We start from the raw sequence: 16,766 nt of genomic DNA, 5'->3' as shown, positions 1-16,766 counted from the left end.
CTCCAAAACCTTTTGAGACTGACCTTGGGTTGCCAATGTTTTCATCTGGGCAAGTGGGGACATGTTTTTAGAACCACCACCTATAATCACTATCACTTCATGAAAGAACGTATTTAACACCAAAATAGCAGCAAAGCAGTCGGCGCTTGGGACTGGGGACATTGTCCTTGTGCGGCCCTCGGGGTAGCCCACCTTCCCTTCACTGCCAGGACAAGGCAGAGCCTCTTCCGACCTGCAGCAGACCTCGGGCGCCCCCTTGTGCTGGCTCTCCTCAGCACAGCGCCTTGCCACCTTGGTTAGGGGCATCCTCCTAAAGCTTGGGCCCCACATTCTCGATCCTGTAGGGAGGGCCCAGCAAGAATGGTCCCCAGGATCGGCACCGCGGGAACCCCTTCTCTCTGCCCTGTTGTCTCCATGGGTCCTCCCAGAGCCTGGGAGGGCACAGGTGGGGACCTTCAGCCACACCTGATAGATGAGGAAACAGGCTCTTGACCAAGATCTCAAGGTGCTTTAATGCCAAGTCTGAAGGCCAGACCTCATAAGCATGTATGGAACATTCAAGAAACATTTATTGAACTCCTACTGTAGGCCGAGTGCAATGGCTCATGTCTGTAATCCCAGCACTTTGAGACACCCAGGCAGGAGGACTGCTTGAGCCCAGGAGTTTGAGACCAGCCTGGGCAACATAGCAAGACTCTGTCTCTACAAGAAATAAAAAAAAAAAATAGCTGGGCATGGTGGCGAGCACCTGTGGCCCCAGCTACTCGAGAGACTGAGGTAGGAGAATCGCTTGAGCCCAGGAGGTCGAGGCTGCAGTGAGCTATGATTGCATCACTCACTCCAGCCTGGGCAAGAGAGAAAAACCCTGTTTCAAAAAAATAGATAAAAATTAGACCAGTTGCAGTGGCTCACACCTGTAATTCTAGCACTTTGGGAGGCCGAGGTGGGTGGATCACTTGAGGCCAGGAGTTCAAGATCAGCCTGGCCAACAGAGTGAAACCCAGTCTCTACTAAAGATATACATATATACAAAAAAATAAAAAATGAACTCCCAGTGTGTGTCAAGCATTAGGACAAGAAAGGTGAAGAACAAGGACACAGCGCCTTCCCTCCCACATGACATCCTCACAAAGGAAGTCCAATGCTGAACCCGAAAATCAACCGTGGAACCAGACAACTTCAGAAAAGGGGTTGCTCGTGAAAATCCAGCAGGGAGTGTGACTGACTGAGGGTGACTACGCTGTGCAGGGAGGCCCCTTGGGACCTGAGCAATGCAGAGCCAGAAACACACACCAGAGAGGCCAGCAGGTGCAGAGGCCGAGGCAGCAGCTGCTGGACGGGCTCCAGGAGCAGAGGGGTGGGGAGGTGACAGGAGACGCAGGAGAGGTGGCTAGAGCTGACTCATGCAGGGCTCCGGCTGAGTGGAGACTTTGAACTTGGTGATAGGTGCCATGGGCAGGGCTGGGCGGTGCCTATGAGGGCAGTGATGGGATGTGACTTATGTTTGAGGTCATGGCCGCTGTAGGGTGGAAACTGCAGCCAGTGCCGCTACCGTACAGATGGGCACAGGAGGCTTGGAGAGGCCCAGGGCTCCACTGCAGCCATCCGCAAGCTGGCAGCACACAATCCTTGGACCCAGGAGCCTGGCACGAAAAGTCTTCTACTACTGGTCCCTGAGGTACTGTGGCTGGGGGCAGGGCTGGGGGCGAGCCCAGTGGGCCCTGAGGTCTGAGGGCACCGGCTGCACCACCAGGCCTGGCAATGACACACTGGTGGCCAGCCATGCGGGTTCTGCTGCTCCGCTCTGAGGGTGGAGGCTGACCATGAATAGCATCCAGCCCAAGACATCCTCTGTTTGGTAGGCTCAGCACATGTTAACTTTTGAAGTTAATTTAATATATAAAGACCAGGCATTTAAAGTCCACGTCTGCATGTTCTCCTGAGAAATCACGCCTCTACTGCACAGTCCCACGTTCGCCAGGTCTCATGCTCACATTCGACTGCAGCCGGCGGGGCCTGCCCTTCCCGAGTCTCCCCACCCTCCCAAATATGCCTGCCCACTGGCTATGGGGGCAGCTGAGGCTGGGGCCCTTCTAGACAAGCCTCAGACCAAGGTCCCTGTCTGTGGATCTGGAACCAGCAGTGGGATTCAGAGCTTGGCCAAAGTATGTGCTTGAAGCAGGGCTGTCTCCACCCCAAGGCTGGACTCAGAGCCCTGCCCAAAGCACTCACATCACCAAGTCCCACACACACACTCATCTTCAGGCCCCCAGGAGTTATTTGTGTGCCCCTGCCCCCAGGTGATACGTGTCCTCACACGTCAGGCAACATTTACCTGCCCGTGTTTTGAAAGAGCCACAGCAAAGAAGATAAATGTTAACACTTGCCAGAAAACTGGCCAGAAGAAAGTACTGGCACAGTGGCAGGCACAGAGGAGGCACCAGAAAGTGCTGAATTAATGAAGAAGCAAGTGAGGAATAGATGGATGCATGGATGGGGGATAGATAGATGAACGTTTGGATGGTGGATAGATGGATGGGTGGATGGAAGGATGGATGGATGAATTGATGGATGGATGTGTGGGTGGGTGGATGGATGGATGGATGGCGGATGGGCGGATGGATAAATGTGTGGATGGATAGATGAATATGTAGATGGATGGATGGTGGATGGATGGGTGAGTGGATGGATGGATGGATGGATTGGGTGAATGAATGGATGTCTGGATGGATGGGTGGAAGGATGGTGGATGGGTGGATGGACGTATGGATGGATTGGGCGGGATGGATGTGTAAATAGATGGATGGATTGGGTGGACGGATGGATGGATTGGGTGAATGGATGGATGGATGGTGGATGAGTGAGTGGATGTGTGGGTGAATGGATGCATTGATTGAATGGATGGATGGATGGATGGTGGATGGGTGGATGGATGTGTGGATAGATGGACTGGGTGGATGGATGTGTGTGTGAATGGATGGATGGATTGAGTGGATGGATGTGTGAATGGATGGATGGATTGGGTGAATGGATGGATGGATGGTGGATGAGTGCGTGGATGTGTGGGTGAATGGACGCATTGATTGGGTGGATGGATGGATGGATGTGTGGATGGATGATGGATGGATGGATAGATGGTAGATGGATGGTGGATGTATAGATGAATGGATAGAAGGATGGATGGATGTGTGGATGGATGGACAGAGGGGTGGATGCTGGATGAATGGATGGTGGATGGGCAGACGGATGTGTGGATGGATGAATGGGTGAAAGGATGGATGGTAGATGGATGGATGTGTGGATGGATGTATAGGTGGATGGTTGGATAGATGTGTGGATGGATGGGTGGATGGATGAATGGATGGGTAGATGGGTGAGTAGATGGATGGATGGATAGCTGGATGGATGAATAGATGGGTGGACGGGTGGATGGATGGAAAACAGACTGACAACTGAGTCTTTTTGCCTTCGAGCTGAATGGGCCTCAGGATCAAGTTAGCAGGGGTGTTGGTGGAGGAGGTAAGGGGGTAGTAGAAGGTAAACCTGATGCCTTCTGACCTGAAGACATGCTCACAGCAAGCAGTTCACCCCCACTCGCTCACACAGCCTTGGCAGAAGAGCAAATGGCAAAGAGACAGCTTATGCCTGGAGACATAGGACCAGCCCAGGCATTTTCATCTGGCTTCCTCAGATGGGATGGTGTCTGCTGCCCCTGCCGGAGCCTGCCCAGAATGCAGCCATGGGGCAAAGGCTCAGCAGACACTCTGATTTCCTCAGCCCTGCCAAGTCATGTATTTACTACTGTCTATTTCCCTTCCCTTCTCCCCGTCTCCCCTACACAATTTTCATTGAAGTAAAACATAGAGAAAATTGCACAAAGTGTACAGTCAATCAACTTCCACAAAAAAATACACACTTTTGGAGCTGGGCACAGTGGCTCACACCTGTAATCCCAGCACTTTGGGAGGCTGAGGTGAGAGGATCCCTTGAGTTCAAGAGTTTGAGATCAACCTGGGCAACATGGCAAGACCCCATCTCTACAAAAAATAAATTTAAAAAAAAAGCTAATAGCCCTGCGCGGTGGCTCAAGCCTGTAATCCCAGCACTTTGGGAGGCCGAGACGGGCGGATCACGAGGTCAGGAGATCGAGACCATCCTGGCTAACACGGTGAAACCCCGTCTCTACTAAAAAATACAAAAAACTAGCCGGGCGAGGTGGCGGGCGCCTGTAGTCCCAGCTACTCGGGAGGCTGAGGCAGGAGAATGGCATGAACCCGGGAGGCGGAGCTTGCAGTGAGCTGAGATCCGGCCACTGCACTCTAGCCCGGGCGACAGAGCGAGACTCCGTCTCAAAAAAAAAAAAAAAAAAAAAAGCTAAATATTAGTCAGGTGTGGTGGCTTGCACCTGTAGTCCCAGCTACTTGGGAGGCTGAGGTGGGAGGATGGTTTGAGCCTGAGAGATCAAGGCTGCAGTGAGCTGTGATTATGTCACTGTACCCCAACCTGGGCGACAGAGAAAGAATTTGTCTCCAAAAACAAAAACCCACTTCTGTAGCCAGGACTCAGACACTGAATGTCAATGCACGTCCTAAGTATCCCCTCAAACTCCTTTCTCCCAGCGGCTGTAGCCACTACCCGGACCCAGTTCCAACCTCTGCAGCAGAAATTCTTTCTCCTGCTTTTGCTTGTTGGTGGCTGCCGCCCTCTGCTGGCTGCCTGCAGGAGCTGCACTCAGGGAAGGGAAAGGCCCCGCACCTGGCGGCGTTGTGTTGTGTTGTGCTGGCTGTGCTGTGCTGTGTTGTGTTGTGTTGTGTTGTGTTGTGTTGTGTTTGTTGTGTTGTGTTTGTTGTATTGTGTTGTGCTTTTTTGAGATGGAGTCTCGCTCTGTCACCCAGGCTGGAGTGCAGTGGTGTGACCTCAGCTCACTGCAACCTCCGCCTCCCTGGTTCAAGTGATTCTCCTGCCTCAGCCTCCTGAGTAGCTGTGACTACAAGCGCCCGCCACCACGCCCGGCTAATTTTTGTATTTTTAGTAGAGACAGGGTTTCACCATATTGGCCAGGCTGATCTGGAACTTCTGACCTTGTGATCAGCCTGCCTCGGCCTCCCAAAGTGCTGGGATTACAGGTGTGAGCCACCGCGCCCGGCCTTAGTTTTCCATTAGGTTGGTGCAAAACCACAATTAGTTTGCACCAACCTAAAATATTTGCTGTGGTGGCAAATTACCACCAACTCTGCGGCCCAAAACAACACGAACGTATTCTCTTACTGTAGGTCAGGTTTCTGGCACAGGCCTCACTGGGCTAAAATCGACGTGCCTACAGGGCCAGCTCCCTCTGGAAGCTCCAGGGGAGAAGCCATTGTGCCTTCTGCAGCGTCCAGAAACCCTTGTCTTCCTGTCTGTGACCCCTTCCTGGCCACGTCTCCGCGCTGCCTCTTCTCTGGTTCTTCTTTTATGAGGATTCATGATTAGACTGGGTCTGCGGGGATAAACTAAGACAATCTCCCCATCTCAAAGTTCTTAATCGTCATGGCGTGGTTTTTTGTTTTGTTTTGGTTTTGGTTTTTTTGCTTTTGTTTTTGTTTTTGTTTTTGTTTTTTGAGATGGAGTTTCAGTCTCATCACCCAGGCTAGAGTGCAATGGAGCAGTCTCGGCTCACTGCAACTTCTACCTCTCAGGTTCAAGGGATTCTCCTGCCTCAGCCTCCCAAGTAGCTGGGATTATAGGCGTGGGCCACCACGTCCAGCTAATTTTTGTATTTTAGTAGAGACGGGGTTTCAGCACATTGACCAGGCTGATCTTGAACTCCTGACCTCAGGTCATTCGCCCACCTCGGCCCTCCAAATTACTGAGATTATAGGCGTGAACCACTGCACCCGATCTCTTCATGGCATCTTAAAGTCTCTTTTGCCATGCAGACGAACACAGCTGCAGATCTGGGGATCACGGTGAGGGCTGGTGGGGATATGGACATCTGGGGTATTCTGTGGACATCTGGGGGTATTCTGTCTACCACATAGCCCTCCCCCTCAGGAAACAGTCTCTTTTTTCGGAAAAAATACTACCCCCAAGGAGAGCCAAGGATGCCCACATATTTAGAATAGCCTTGGGTGTTAACGACAAAGACCAAAATGGGCCGGGTGTGCTGGCTCACACCTGTAATCTCAGCACTTTGGGAGGCCGAAGCAGGCGGATCACAAGGTCAGAAGATCGAGACCATCCTGGCTAACACGGTGAGACCCCGTCTCTACTAAAAAATACAAAAAAAAAAGCCAGGCGTGATGGCAGGCACCTGTGGTCCCAGCTACTTGGGAGGCTGAGGCAGGAGAATGGCGTGAACCCAGGAGGCGGAGCTTGCAGTGAGCTGAGATAGAGCCACTGCACTCCAGCCTGGGTGACAGAACAAGACTCCATCTCAAAAAAAAAATAAAAAGACCAAAATGAACGGGAAAAGAGAGAGAGAAAAAACCCAAAGACACTGAGACAACATAAAGGAAAAGGAAGCAGGACCCCGCATGGGGGCTCACGCCTGTAATCCCAACACTTTGAAAGGCCAAGGTGGGCAAATCTCAAGTCCAGGAGTTCGAAACCAGCCTGGCCACACTGGGAGACCCGCCTCGACAAACGATGTAAAACATAAATTAGCTAGATGAGGTGCCTCATTCCTCTAACCCCAGCACTTAGGGAGGCCGAGATGAGAATATCACTTCAGCCCAGGTGTTTGAGACCAGCCTGGGCGACATAGTGAGACTTCATCTCTACAAATAATTTTAAAATTAGCCCCAGGTGCAGTGACTCATGCCTGTAATCCCAGCACTTTGGGAGGCCGAGGTGGGCAGATTGCCTGAGGTCAGGAGCTCGAGACCAGCCTGGCTAACATGGTAAAACCCCATCTTTACTAAAAATGCAAAAATTAACCAGGCATGGTGGGGGGTGCCTGTAATCCCAGCTACCCGGGAGGCTGAGGCAGGAGAATCACCTGAACTCCAGAGGTGGAGGTTGCAGTGAGCTGAGATCACGCCGTTGCACTTCAGCCTGGATGAAGAGAGCGAAACTCTGCCTCAAAAACAAAAACAACAACAACAACAAAATAGCTGGGCATGGTGTTTTGTGCCTGTGGTCCCAGCTATTCAGGAGACTGAGGTGGGAGGATTGCTTGAGCCTGGGAGGTCAAGGCTGCAGTGAGCCATGATCGTATCACTGCATTCCAGCCTGGGAAACACAGTAAGACCAGACTTTAAAACAAAAAAAAAAAAAAAAGAAAGCAAAAGGATTCTGACCATCATCCTCAAAAATAAAAGATGAATTTGCTTCCACAAAGCAAGTACAAGATACTGTTTTCTTTCTTCTTTCTTTCTTTCTTTCTTTCTCTCTTTCTCTCTTTCTTCCTTCCTTTCTCTTTCTTTCCTTTTTTTTTTTTTTTTCCCGATACGGAGTCTCACTCTGTCACCCAGGTTGGAGTGCAGTGGCATGATCTCGGCTCACTGCAACCTCTGCCTCCCAAGTTCAAACGATTCTCCTGCCTTAGCCTCCCTAGTAGCTGGAACTACAGACATGCACCACTGCACCCAGCTAATTTTTGTATTTTTAGTAGAGACAGGGTTTCACCATGTTGGCCAGGCTGGTCTCGAACTGCTGACCTCATGATCCACCCGCCTCGGCCTCCCAAAGTGCTGGGATTACAGGCATGAGCCACCTCGCCCGGCCTCTTTCTTTATTGTATTAAGGCACAACGCTTAGTGAAAGAAAAAATACATAAACTGGACTTCATCAAAATTAAGCACTTTTTTTTTTTTTTGGCCAGGGAAGGTGGCTGACGCCTTTAATCCCAGCACTTTGGGAGGCCAAGGCAGGAAGATCACTTGAGGTCAGAAGCTCAAGACCAGCCTGGCCAACATATCTCTACTGTCTCTACTAAAAATATAAAAATTAGCCAGGCGTGGTGGTGCCCACCTGTACTCCCAGCTACTTGGGAGGCTGAGGCGCAAGAATTACTTGAAGCTGGGAGGTGCAGGTTGCAGTGAGCTAAGATCACGCCACTGCATGCACTCCAATCTGTGTGAGAGAGCGACTGTCTCCAAAAAATAAAATAAAATAAAATAAGCATTTTTGCGATTCAAATTCAGCTGGATTTTTTTAAACTAAGCATTTTTGCACATCACAGATTACTATCAATGGACTGAAAAGGCAGCTCACAAAATGGGAGAAAATATTTACAAATCACATATGTGATAAGGGACTAATATCCGGAATACATAAAAACTCATATAACTCAACAACAACCAAAAAAACAAACAATCCGATTAAAAATGGACAGAGGACTTGGAAAGACATTTCTCCAAAGAAAATATATAAATGGCTGATAGACCCATGAAAAGATGCTCAACATCATGAGTCTTTCAGGAAATGCAAATCAGAACCACGAGACACCATCTTACACCTGTTAGGATGGCTACCGTCACAAAAAAAAAAACGGGGCCAGGCACGGTGGCTTGTACCTGTGAGCCAGCACTTTGGGAGGCTGAGGTAGGCGGTTCACTTGAGCCCAGGAGTTTGAGACCAGCCTGGGCAACATAGTGAGACCACCTCCCCATCTCTACAAAAAATGTAAAAATGAGCTGGGTGTGGGCCAAGCATGGTGGCTCACGCGGTAGCTCATGCATGTTGGGAGGCCAAGGTGGGTGGATCACATGAGGTCAGGAGTTCGAGACCAGCCTAGGCAACATGGTGAAACCCCATCTCTACTAAAAATACAGATATTAGCCAGGTATGGTGGCGCATGCGTGTAATCCCGGCTATTCAGGAGGCTGAGGCACAAGAATCACTTGAGTCCGGGAGGCAGAGGTTGCAGTGAGCTGAGATCATGCCACTGTACTCCAGCCTGGGTGACAGAGCAAGGCTTTTTTCAAAAAGAAAAAAAAGAAATAGCTGGGTGTGGTGGTACACACCTGTAGTCCCAGCTACTTGGGAGGCTGATACACGAGGATCACTTGAGCCCAGAAGGTTGAGGCTGTGGTGAGCCATGATTATGCCACTGCACTCCAGCCTGGGTAACAGTGAGAGCCTGTCTCAAAGAGGAGGAAAAAAAAAAAAAAAAAAAACAGAAAATAGTAAGAATTGAAAGGGAAATAATTGAAAGAATTGACTGGGATCCTTGCTGGTAGAGATGTCAAGTGGTACAGCCACTGTGAAAAGAGTTTGGTGATTTCTAAACAAATATTAAACATGGAATTAGCACATAATCCAGCAATTCCACATCTGGATGTATCCCCAGAAGAAGTGAAAGCAGGGACTAGAACAGATATTTGCACACTCATGCTCATAGCTGCATCATTCAAACAACTAAAACACAGAAGCAATCCAAGTGTCTCTCCATGGATGAACAGATCAACAAAATGTGTTCTATCCATATAATGGAATATAATTCAGCCTTAAAAAGGCAGGAAATGCTGACACATGCTACTGTATGGATGAGCCTCTGAAGACCTTATGCTCAGTAAAATAAGCCAGCATACACTTGTAGTCCCAGCTACTCAGGAGGCTGAAGCAGGAGGCTCACTTGAGCCCAGGAGTTTGAGGCTGCAGTAAGTGATGATTGCACCACTGCACTCCAGCCTGGGCAACAGAGCAAGATCCTGTCTCTAAAAAATATAACATAGGCTGGGCATGGTGGCTCAGGCCTGTAATCCCAGCACTTTGGGAGACCAAGGTGGGTGGATCACTTGAGGTCAGGAGTTCGAGACCAGCCTGGCCAATATGGTGAAACTCTGTCTCTACTAAAAATACAAAAATTAGCCAGGCGTGGTGGTGAGTGCTTTTAATTTCAGCTACTGGGGAAGCTGAGGCAGAATAATGGCTTAAACCTGGGAGACCAGGGATTGCAATGAGCCAAGATCGTGCTGCTGCACTCCAGCCTGGGCGACAGAGGGAGACTCCATCTCAAAAAAAAAAAAAAAAAAAAAAAAAAGTTTAAAGATAAAATAATAACAAGCCAGTCACAAACAGACAGAATACTGCAGGATTCCACTTACATGAGGCCCCTAGAGTCATCGAATTCATAGAGACAGAAAGTAGAACGGGGGTCCAGGGGCTACGGGAGGGGAATAGGGCATTGCTTAACGAGTACAGTTTCCGCTTTGCAAGATGAAGAGGGCTCTGGAGATGGGTGGTAGTGGTGGTTTCGACCATGTGAATGGACTTAACGCCACTGACTTGTTCACTTAAAAATGGTTAAGATGGTCAATGCTATTCTATGTACATTTTATCACAATAAGGAAAAAGGAATGCCAGGCACGGTGGCTCAAGCCTGTAATCCCAGCACTTTGGGAGGCTCAGGCAGGCAGATTACGAGGTTAGGAGTTCAAAGCTTGCCTGGCCAACAGGGTGAAGCCCCGTCTCTACTAAAAATACAAAAATTAGCTGGGTGTGGTGGTGCACGCCTATAGTCCCAGCTACTCGGGAGGCTGAAGCAGGAGAATTGTTTGAACCCGGAGGGTAGAGGTTGCAGTGGGCCCAGATGGTGCCACTGCACTCCAGCCTGAGCCATAGATCGAGACTCTGTCTGAAAAAAAGAAAAAAAAAAGGAGATTCGTGGTTGGTGGGGGAGGGGAGGAGTAAATGCTAACGGGTTTCTTCTTGGTGTGATGAAAATGTCCTAAAGTTAGACAGCAGTAAGGGTTGCACAACCTTGTGACCACATTGAAAACCACTGAAGTGTAACTTTAAAAGGGTGAATTGTATGGTATGTGAATTATATCTCAATTAAAAAAACAAACTCAACTGGCATCACCCCCTGCCCCACCCTGTAGTAAAGCTGGGTCCTTGTTGGCTGGTGAGGGCTCTCCTAATCTGCACCCCCTCCTCACCTCCAGACCCACAGCCTTGCTGCTCCTGGAACCCCAGCCCTCCCCTGTGCTCTGCTCTTCTGTTCTCCGTGTGCCCAACTCTTCCCCCCACACCTAGGTACCTGGCTCCTCCCAGCCTCCACCTGCACCTTTACAGAGACCCCATCAGATCACCCGGCCCCCCACCCTCCATACGCCCACCCCGTGAACAGACTCCCTTTCCCCTGGCTCTTCTGAATTTCTGGCATACTGTATGATTTCCTTATTTTTATTTTTTTAATAGAGATGGGGTCTTGCTATGTTACCCAGGCTGGTCTCGAACTCCTGGGCTCAATCAATCCTGCCTCAGCCTCCCAAAGTGCAGGCATTGCAGGCTAAGCCACCATGCCCACCACGACCTTATCTTCTGGAGCGTGTCGCTTTTGTACTTATGATGTAAACTCCGGGCACGCAGGGACCCTCGAACTTCGCTAATTTGTCCCCAGCCCCTACTACCTGACACAGTAGGCGCTCAATAATGTTGATTTAATAAAAGATTGTTACTTTGGAAATCATATATTATTTAAATCACATTTTTAAACACAAATAAACTTCTGAGTAGTGTTTTCTGCACACACAAGAGGTCCCCAGGGGCACCAAAGAACGCATTTTCCACGTTTGTCCCTAAACGTTAATGCATAAGTAACGCTTGTCACCAACAGGTGTGAGGTCACGTGACGTTCGGGCTGCGCCCTCCCCGGCCCGACCCTGCCCTGCACACAGTAGGGCCGCACTGCGCTTTGCAAGCAGGTGGACTCTGCAGAGGCGCGACCGCCCTCACCGCAGAGAGCTGAGCCGGCGGCACAGTCTCTGGACACCCAAGACCCCACCTCCCACCCGGAAAAGAGACGATCCGCCGGGCGCAAGCGCAGACGCCACGCCCGGCCGCTGCGCCGCCAGCCAGGGCGGAAACGGCTACGGCTTGGCTCGGGGCGCATGCGCGGTTCCCGGAGTTTTCGCGAGATAACAGTCCAAAAGGCGCTCTGGTCGACTTCCGGTAGGGGATCCGGCCCCGAAGTGCACGGCCGAGGGTGGAACTTTGGGCTGCTGGGCAAGCGGCGATACGTGGCCAGGGCCAGCGAGCCGAAGACAGCGGGCGCGCGACCGGCCAGGCCACAGCCCGGGCCGCCTGCAGGCCCCGCCATGGACCCGTTCCTGGTGCTGCTGCACTCGGTGTCGTCCAGCCTGTCGAGCAGCGAGCTGACCGAGCTCAAGTTCCTATGCCTCGGGCGCGTAGGCAAGCGCAAGCTGGAGCGCGTGCAGAGCGGCCTGGACCTCTTCTCCGTGCTGCTGGAGCAGAACGACCTGGAGCCCGGGCACACCGACCTCCTGCGCGAGCTGCTCGCCTCCCTGCGGCGCCACGACCTGCTGCGGCGCCTCGACGACTTCGAGGCGGGGGTGGCGGCCGGGGCCGCGCCTGGGGAAGAAGGTGGGCTCCGGGTCGGGCCGAGGGAGCCAGGGCCTGGTCGTCCGGGTGTAGGTGCTGCGAGGCTCCTCCCGTTGGTCTCTAGACGCCTCCCCTTTGCCGGGTTTGATTTGCGTGGGTTTTCTCCGTACAGCCCTGGCTTTGCAGATGGATGGGAGAGCCAAAAACGCAGAAAAGTTCACTTACTCAAGGTTGCAGGGCCTGGACACGCGCAGTTCTTTTTCTTCCACCCCATTCTGCCCGGGTAAATTAGAAAACTCACTGAAGAAAAAGTGAGGAGGAGTCAGAGAAGGTGCGGGGGAGGGGCAGAGGTTGGGTGAGCCTGCTCGCATCATTTCCCTTCTGTCTCGGAATATATCCAGGGAATGCCCTTCTCGGCTGTCTGAGAGTAATACTGTCATTCAGTAACTCTTACCCAGGGGCTTACAGTGTGCCGCTTACCCCTCTAACTGCCAAATATAATTTTCCCAGTAGCCCTGCAGCTGAGATCCTGTTACCTGTCACTGTTCGCATTTTACGGAGGACAGGACTGTGGCTCACAGGTCAAGCGGCTTGCGGAAATGCGCAGCCGATAACTAACAGAGCTAGGCTTGGACCAAGCAGTCCGGCCTCCGGATGGGTGGTGGTAGCCCCTGCACTGCCACTCTGGTCAAGTTCATGGTGGAGTGGCTTCCTGTCCTGCTCTCGGTCACTCCCTCTCCACCCTCGCCTGTGGCTTGCGGCAGCTTCCAGGATAAAAATGAGAAACCCTGAGTACAGCAGTTTCTCAGCCCTACCCCCTTGTTCTCAGAGGCGGGAGAGGCTTGGGAGTGCACTGGGGACGCCTCTCAGAGGCTTTCAAACTGTGGCCTGGAATCCACCATTCGGTCACGAATCAGGGCATCAATGTGACACCATGGGTTTCACTCTATAAGGACTAGTGCCTGTTCAGGGCGGGATGGACAGAACAGCTCTGCCTGAAAACAGTCAAGTCCAGATTTTAAAAAAACGAAAGTGCTGAACAAGCAAAACAGGACGGGATTCATGGATATTTAATGTCTGGAAAAACACTGATAAATTGCATTTTAAAGACGGTCCACGAAACGTAGCTGACATTTGAGATGTATGTGTGCTTGGTTTGTGTCGTCACATAGTTAACTGTGTGCTGGAAGAAGTACACCAGAACGTGAACAGTGGGTGTAGGCAGGTTGGTAGTAGGTGATCTGCCTCCCTCCTTCCCAGAAGTTCAGCATAGTGGTTAATGGTGGACTTTGGCACCGCACTGTCAGGGTTTCAGAACATGGCTCTGCCATCGGTTAGCTACACAATCTCAGGAATTTATCAGCTTCCCTGGGCCTGAGTTTCCTCATCTGTACAGTTGTAACACGGTGCCCAGCCCACACGGCTGTCAGAGCTGCAGGAGCTGGTACACCTGCTAATGGTGTCTCAGAATTGCCAGGAGCAGTCCAAGCAGCACCCTGTCCTGCCTCTCCTTTCCTCTCTTCATGTTCCAGAAACGGCCTTTTATGGTCTTGTGACCAGCTCCCTGATCTCAGTGGTGATGTCAGCAGATGAGGAGTATGGTAGCCAGGGACTGAAGACTGGTGGTCAGTCGGGGCAGCTTTCAAAATAACAATTGGAGTGCCTACTAGTTTCCTGTCATTGCCATAACAAATGATCACAAATCTGGTGGCCTAAAGCAACAGAAATCTATCCCCTCAGTCTGGAGGCCAGAAAGCTGAACAAGCAGGGTGCCACCGATCCGCACACCCTCTGAATGCTGTTGGGGAGGGTCCTTCCACGTCTCTTCCGCTTTGTGGTGGCTCCAGGCATTCTTTGACTTGTGGCCGCTTCACTCCAGGCTCACACAGCCTTCCCTGTGTGTCTCCTACAAGGATGCCTGTCACTGGTGCATCCAGGTCATCCAGGATGATCTCTCAAGACCTTCAGCTTACCTTTGCAAAGACCCTTTTTCCAAAGAAGTTAACCTTCATGGTTTCAGCAGTTTCACATGAACATCCCTTGAGGTGACATCATTCAACCTGCTATAGGGCAGGATGTGGGATCAACCCTATTTTCTTCCCTCCGACAACTCCCCAGCCCGTCCCTCAGTGTCTCCTGCCCTCAGTAGGTAGCTCTACTGCAGCTTCCTTTGGCACTTGAGTCTTCAGTGGGCCACACCTCCTAGGATAGTATTGGAGAGCAGGGGGTTTGCCTGAGGTGTAATCAGGCCACTCTTGGGCATTTGGTGACAGCCCCTCTGCTGCCAGACGACTCTAGCCTCTGCGGAGGAGCTCGTTTAGGTACCTCTGTCCCCTGAGCACTTGGCGTCAGTGCTGAAAAGCCCTGGGGAGGGTTGTGGGGTTGCTTGTCTCCAAACCCCCGGTAAACCGCTCTGTTCTTTCCTTCTCAGACCTGTGTGCAGCATTTAACGTCATATGTGATAATGTGGGGAAAGACTGGAGAAGGCTGGCTCGTCAGCTCAAAGTCTCAGACGCCAAGATCGACGGCATCGAGGACAGATACCCCCGCAACCTGACAGAGCGCGTGCGGGAGTCACTGAGAGTCTGGAAGAACACGGAGAGGGAGAACGCAACGGTGGCCTGCCTGGTGGCGGCTCTCAGGGCCTGCCAGATGAACCTGGTGGCCGACCTGGTACTAGAGGTTCAGCAGTCCCGGGACCTCCAGAACAGGAGTGGGGCCATGTCCCCGATGTCATGGAACTCAGACGCATCCACCTCCGAAGCATCCTGATGGGCCGCTGCTCTGCCCTGGTGGACCACAGGCATTGGCGCAGCCTGGAGTTTGGTTCTCTCCAGGAACGTAGCCCAGCACTGTGAAGATCCAGCAGGAAGCCAGGCTGAGTGAGCCACAGACCAGCTGCTTCTGAACTCAAGCTGCATTTATTGATGCCTCTCCCGCACCAGGCCGGGCTTGGGCCCTGCACAGGTATTTCCATTTCTTCCTCACTATCAGTCTGAGCAAGATCCTGTTGTTTCCACTAAACGAACTCCTACGGGAGTAGCTGGAAAGTTGGAACCGTGTCCAGCACAGAAGGAATCTGTGCAGATGAGCAGTCTCACTGTTACTCCACAGCAGAGGAGACCAGCTCAGGAGGCCCAGGAACCCAGAGCAAAGCAGGGAGGTGTGGGAGAACTGGGATATGAACCCCCGCCATCCGGCACCAGAGTCCGTGCTCAACCACTGTGTCGTTCTGCTGCCCCCGCAGTTGGCAGCGAGGCTGTTTTGTCCTGTTTCCTTGGAGGCCACCACGGCAGACCTGGACACTAGGGTCAGGCGGGGTGGCGTGGCGGGGAGAGGCATTGCTGGGGTCGCGGTGGGGAGACCTGGTTGGCCGTGGTCCAGCTCTTGGCCCCTGCGTGAGTTGAGTCTCCTCTCTGAGACTGCTAAGTAGGGACAGTGATGGTTGCCAGGACGAATTGAGATAATATCTGTTTGGTGCTCATGAGTGACGGACACACAGCACTCTAAATCTTCCTTGTAAGGATTATGGGTCCTGCAATTCTACAGTTTCTTACTATTTTGTATCAAAACCACTATCTTTCTGATAACAGAATTGTCAAGGCAGCGGGATCTTGTGTCTTTAAAAAGCAGTCCTCTTGTTTCTAAGGTAATCCCGTTAAAACACTTGACTTTACAACTTCCATATTACAAAGAATTTTCCATTCCTGTTGGTGATTCTTTCATTTCGGATATGCTGGTTAGTCCCAGTACCGCCGGTTTCAGGATCCCTGTCAAGGCCTCCAGCCTGGGATGGGGCGGCTGGATTTCCTGACAGCTCGCTAGCTGCTCATGAGCAGGGTCTGCCCTTAGCGAACGGTGGTCTGCTAGGGTAGCTTTTGCCACTCTTAGAATTTCCCTGCCCCACCAAGAGAATCAGAATCAAAGCCAAGTGGCTGTTCTCTGTCCCAGCTCACCAGCTGTGACGTGGGTAAGTCCAGTGTGCCGTGCTGTAGGTGGGATCTCAGCCAAGGCCGCAGGACACTGTCCACACTAAGCTGTGGACCCCGGCCTTTGAGCCCCACCACACCGTCGCCTGACACTTCCAGATGCCAGACACCTTGCTAGGAGCAAAGGCCACAGCAGTGAATGGGACAGAAGTGGAGCCCCGCCCCGTTTGCCTCGAAAACCTAGCAGAAACAAGCTTTACCCCGTTCATCACTAGCTTGGGTGCCGCCGTGGAGCTGAGCTGGTTGCCATCCCAAAACGGCATGGCCTGACCTCCTACACACTGTGCACCCCCGACCCGGCGCACACCCGCTCTCAAGGCGCAGGTCAGGGCTAGTTCTGTAGAGAACAGACATGTCGCGCCTCACTGTCCCTAAGTGTGAGCACGTTGGCTTTGGGGAAGAGATTTTCATGCAGTGAGTGGGAAAGTAATCTTTTTTTTTTTTTTTTTTTTGAGATAGAGTCTCACTCTGTTGCCCAGGCTGGAGTACAGTGGCACAATCATGGCT

At 51.7% G+C, this 16,766-nt stretch overlaps 1 protein-coding gene across 1 annotated transcript; it reads left to right on the top strand.

Annotated features, from left to right (window-relative positions):
- The first annotated feature begins 11,386 nt into the window (after positions 1 to 11,386).
- Positions 11,387 to 15,964, top strand: FADD (Fas associated via death domain). The gene is made up of 2 exons (XM_025357558.1): positions 11,387 to 12,312; positions 14,702 to 15,964. The coding sequence occupies exons 1-2, from the start codon at positions 11,820 to 11,822 to the stop codon at positions 15,040 to 15,042; spliced, it is 834 nt and encodes a 277-aa protein (XP_025213343.1). The 5' UTR covers positions 11,387 to 11,819; the 3' UTR covers positions 15,043 to 15,964.
- The last annotated feature ends 802 nt before the right edge of the window (positions 15,965 to 16,766 follow it).

This window comes from Theropithecus gelada, chromosome 14, assembly GCF_003255815.1.
Source record: "Theropithecus gelada isolate Dixy chromosome 14, Tgel_1.0, whole genome shotgun sequence".
NCBI classification, from domain to species: Eukaryota; Metazoa; Chordata; class Mammalia; order Primates; family Cercopithecidae; genus Theropithecus; species Theropithecus gelada.
The sequence above is the reverse complement of the archived record's forward strand: the minus strand, read 5'-3'. Positions and strand labels throughout refer to the sequence as shown.

Coding starts and splice junctions, on each gene's coding strand:
- FADD (XM_025357558.1), top strand. CDS start 11,820: ATGCGCGGTTCCCGGAGTTTTCGCGAGATAACAGTCCAAAAGGCGCTC. Junction 12,313..14,701: donor GGCCGCGCCTGGGGAAGAAG/GTGGGCTCCGGG, acceptor TTTCCTTCTCAG/ACCTGTGTGCAGCATTTAAC.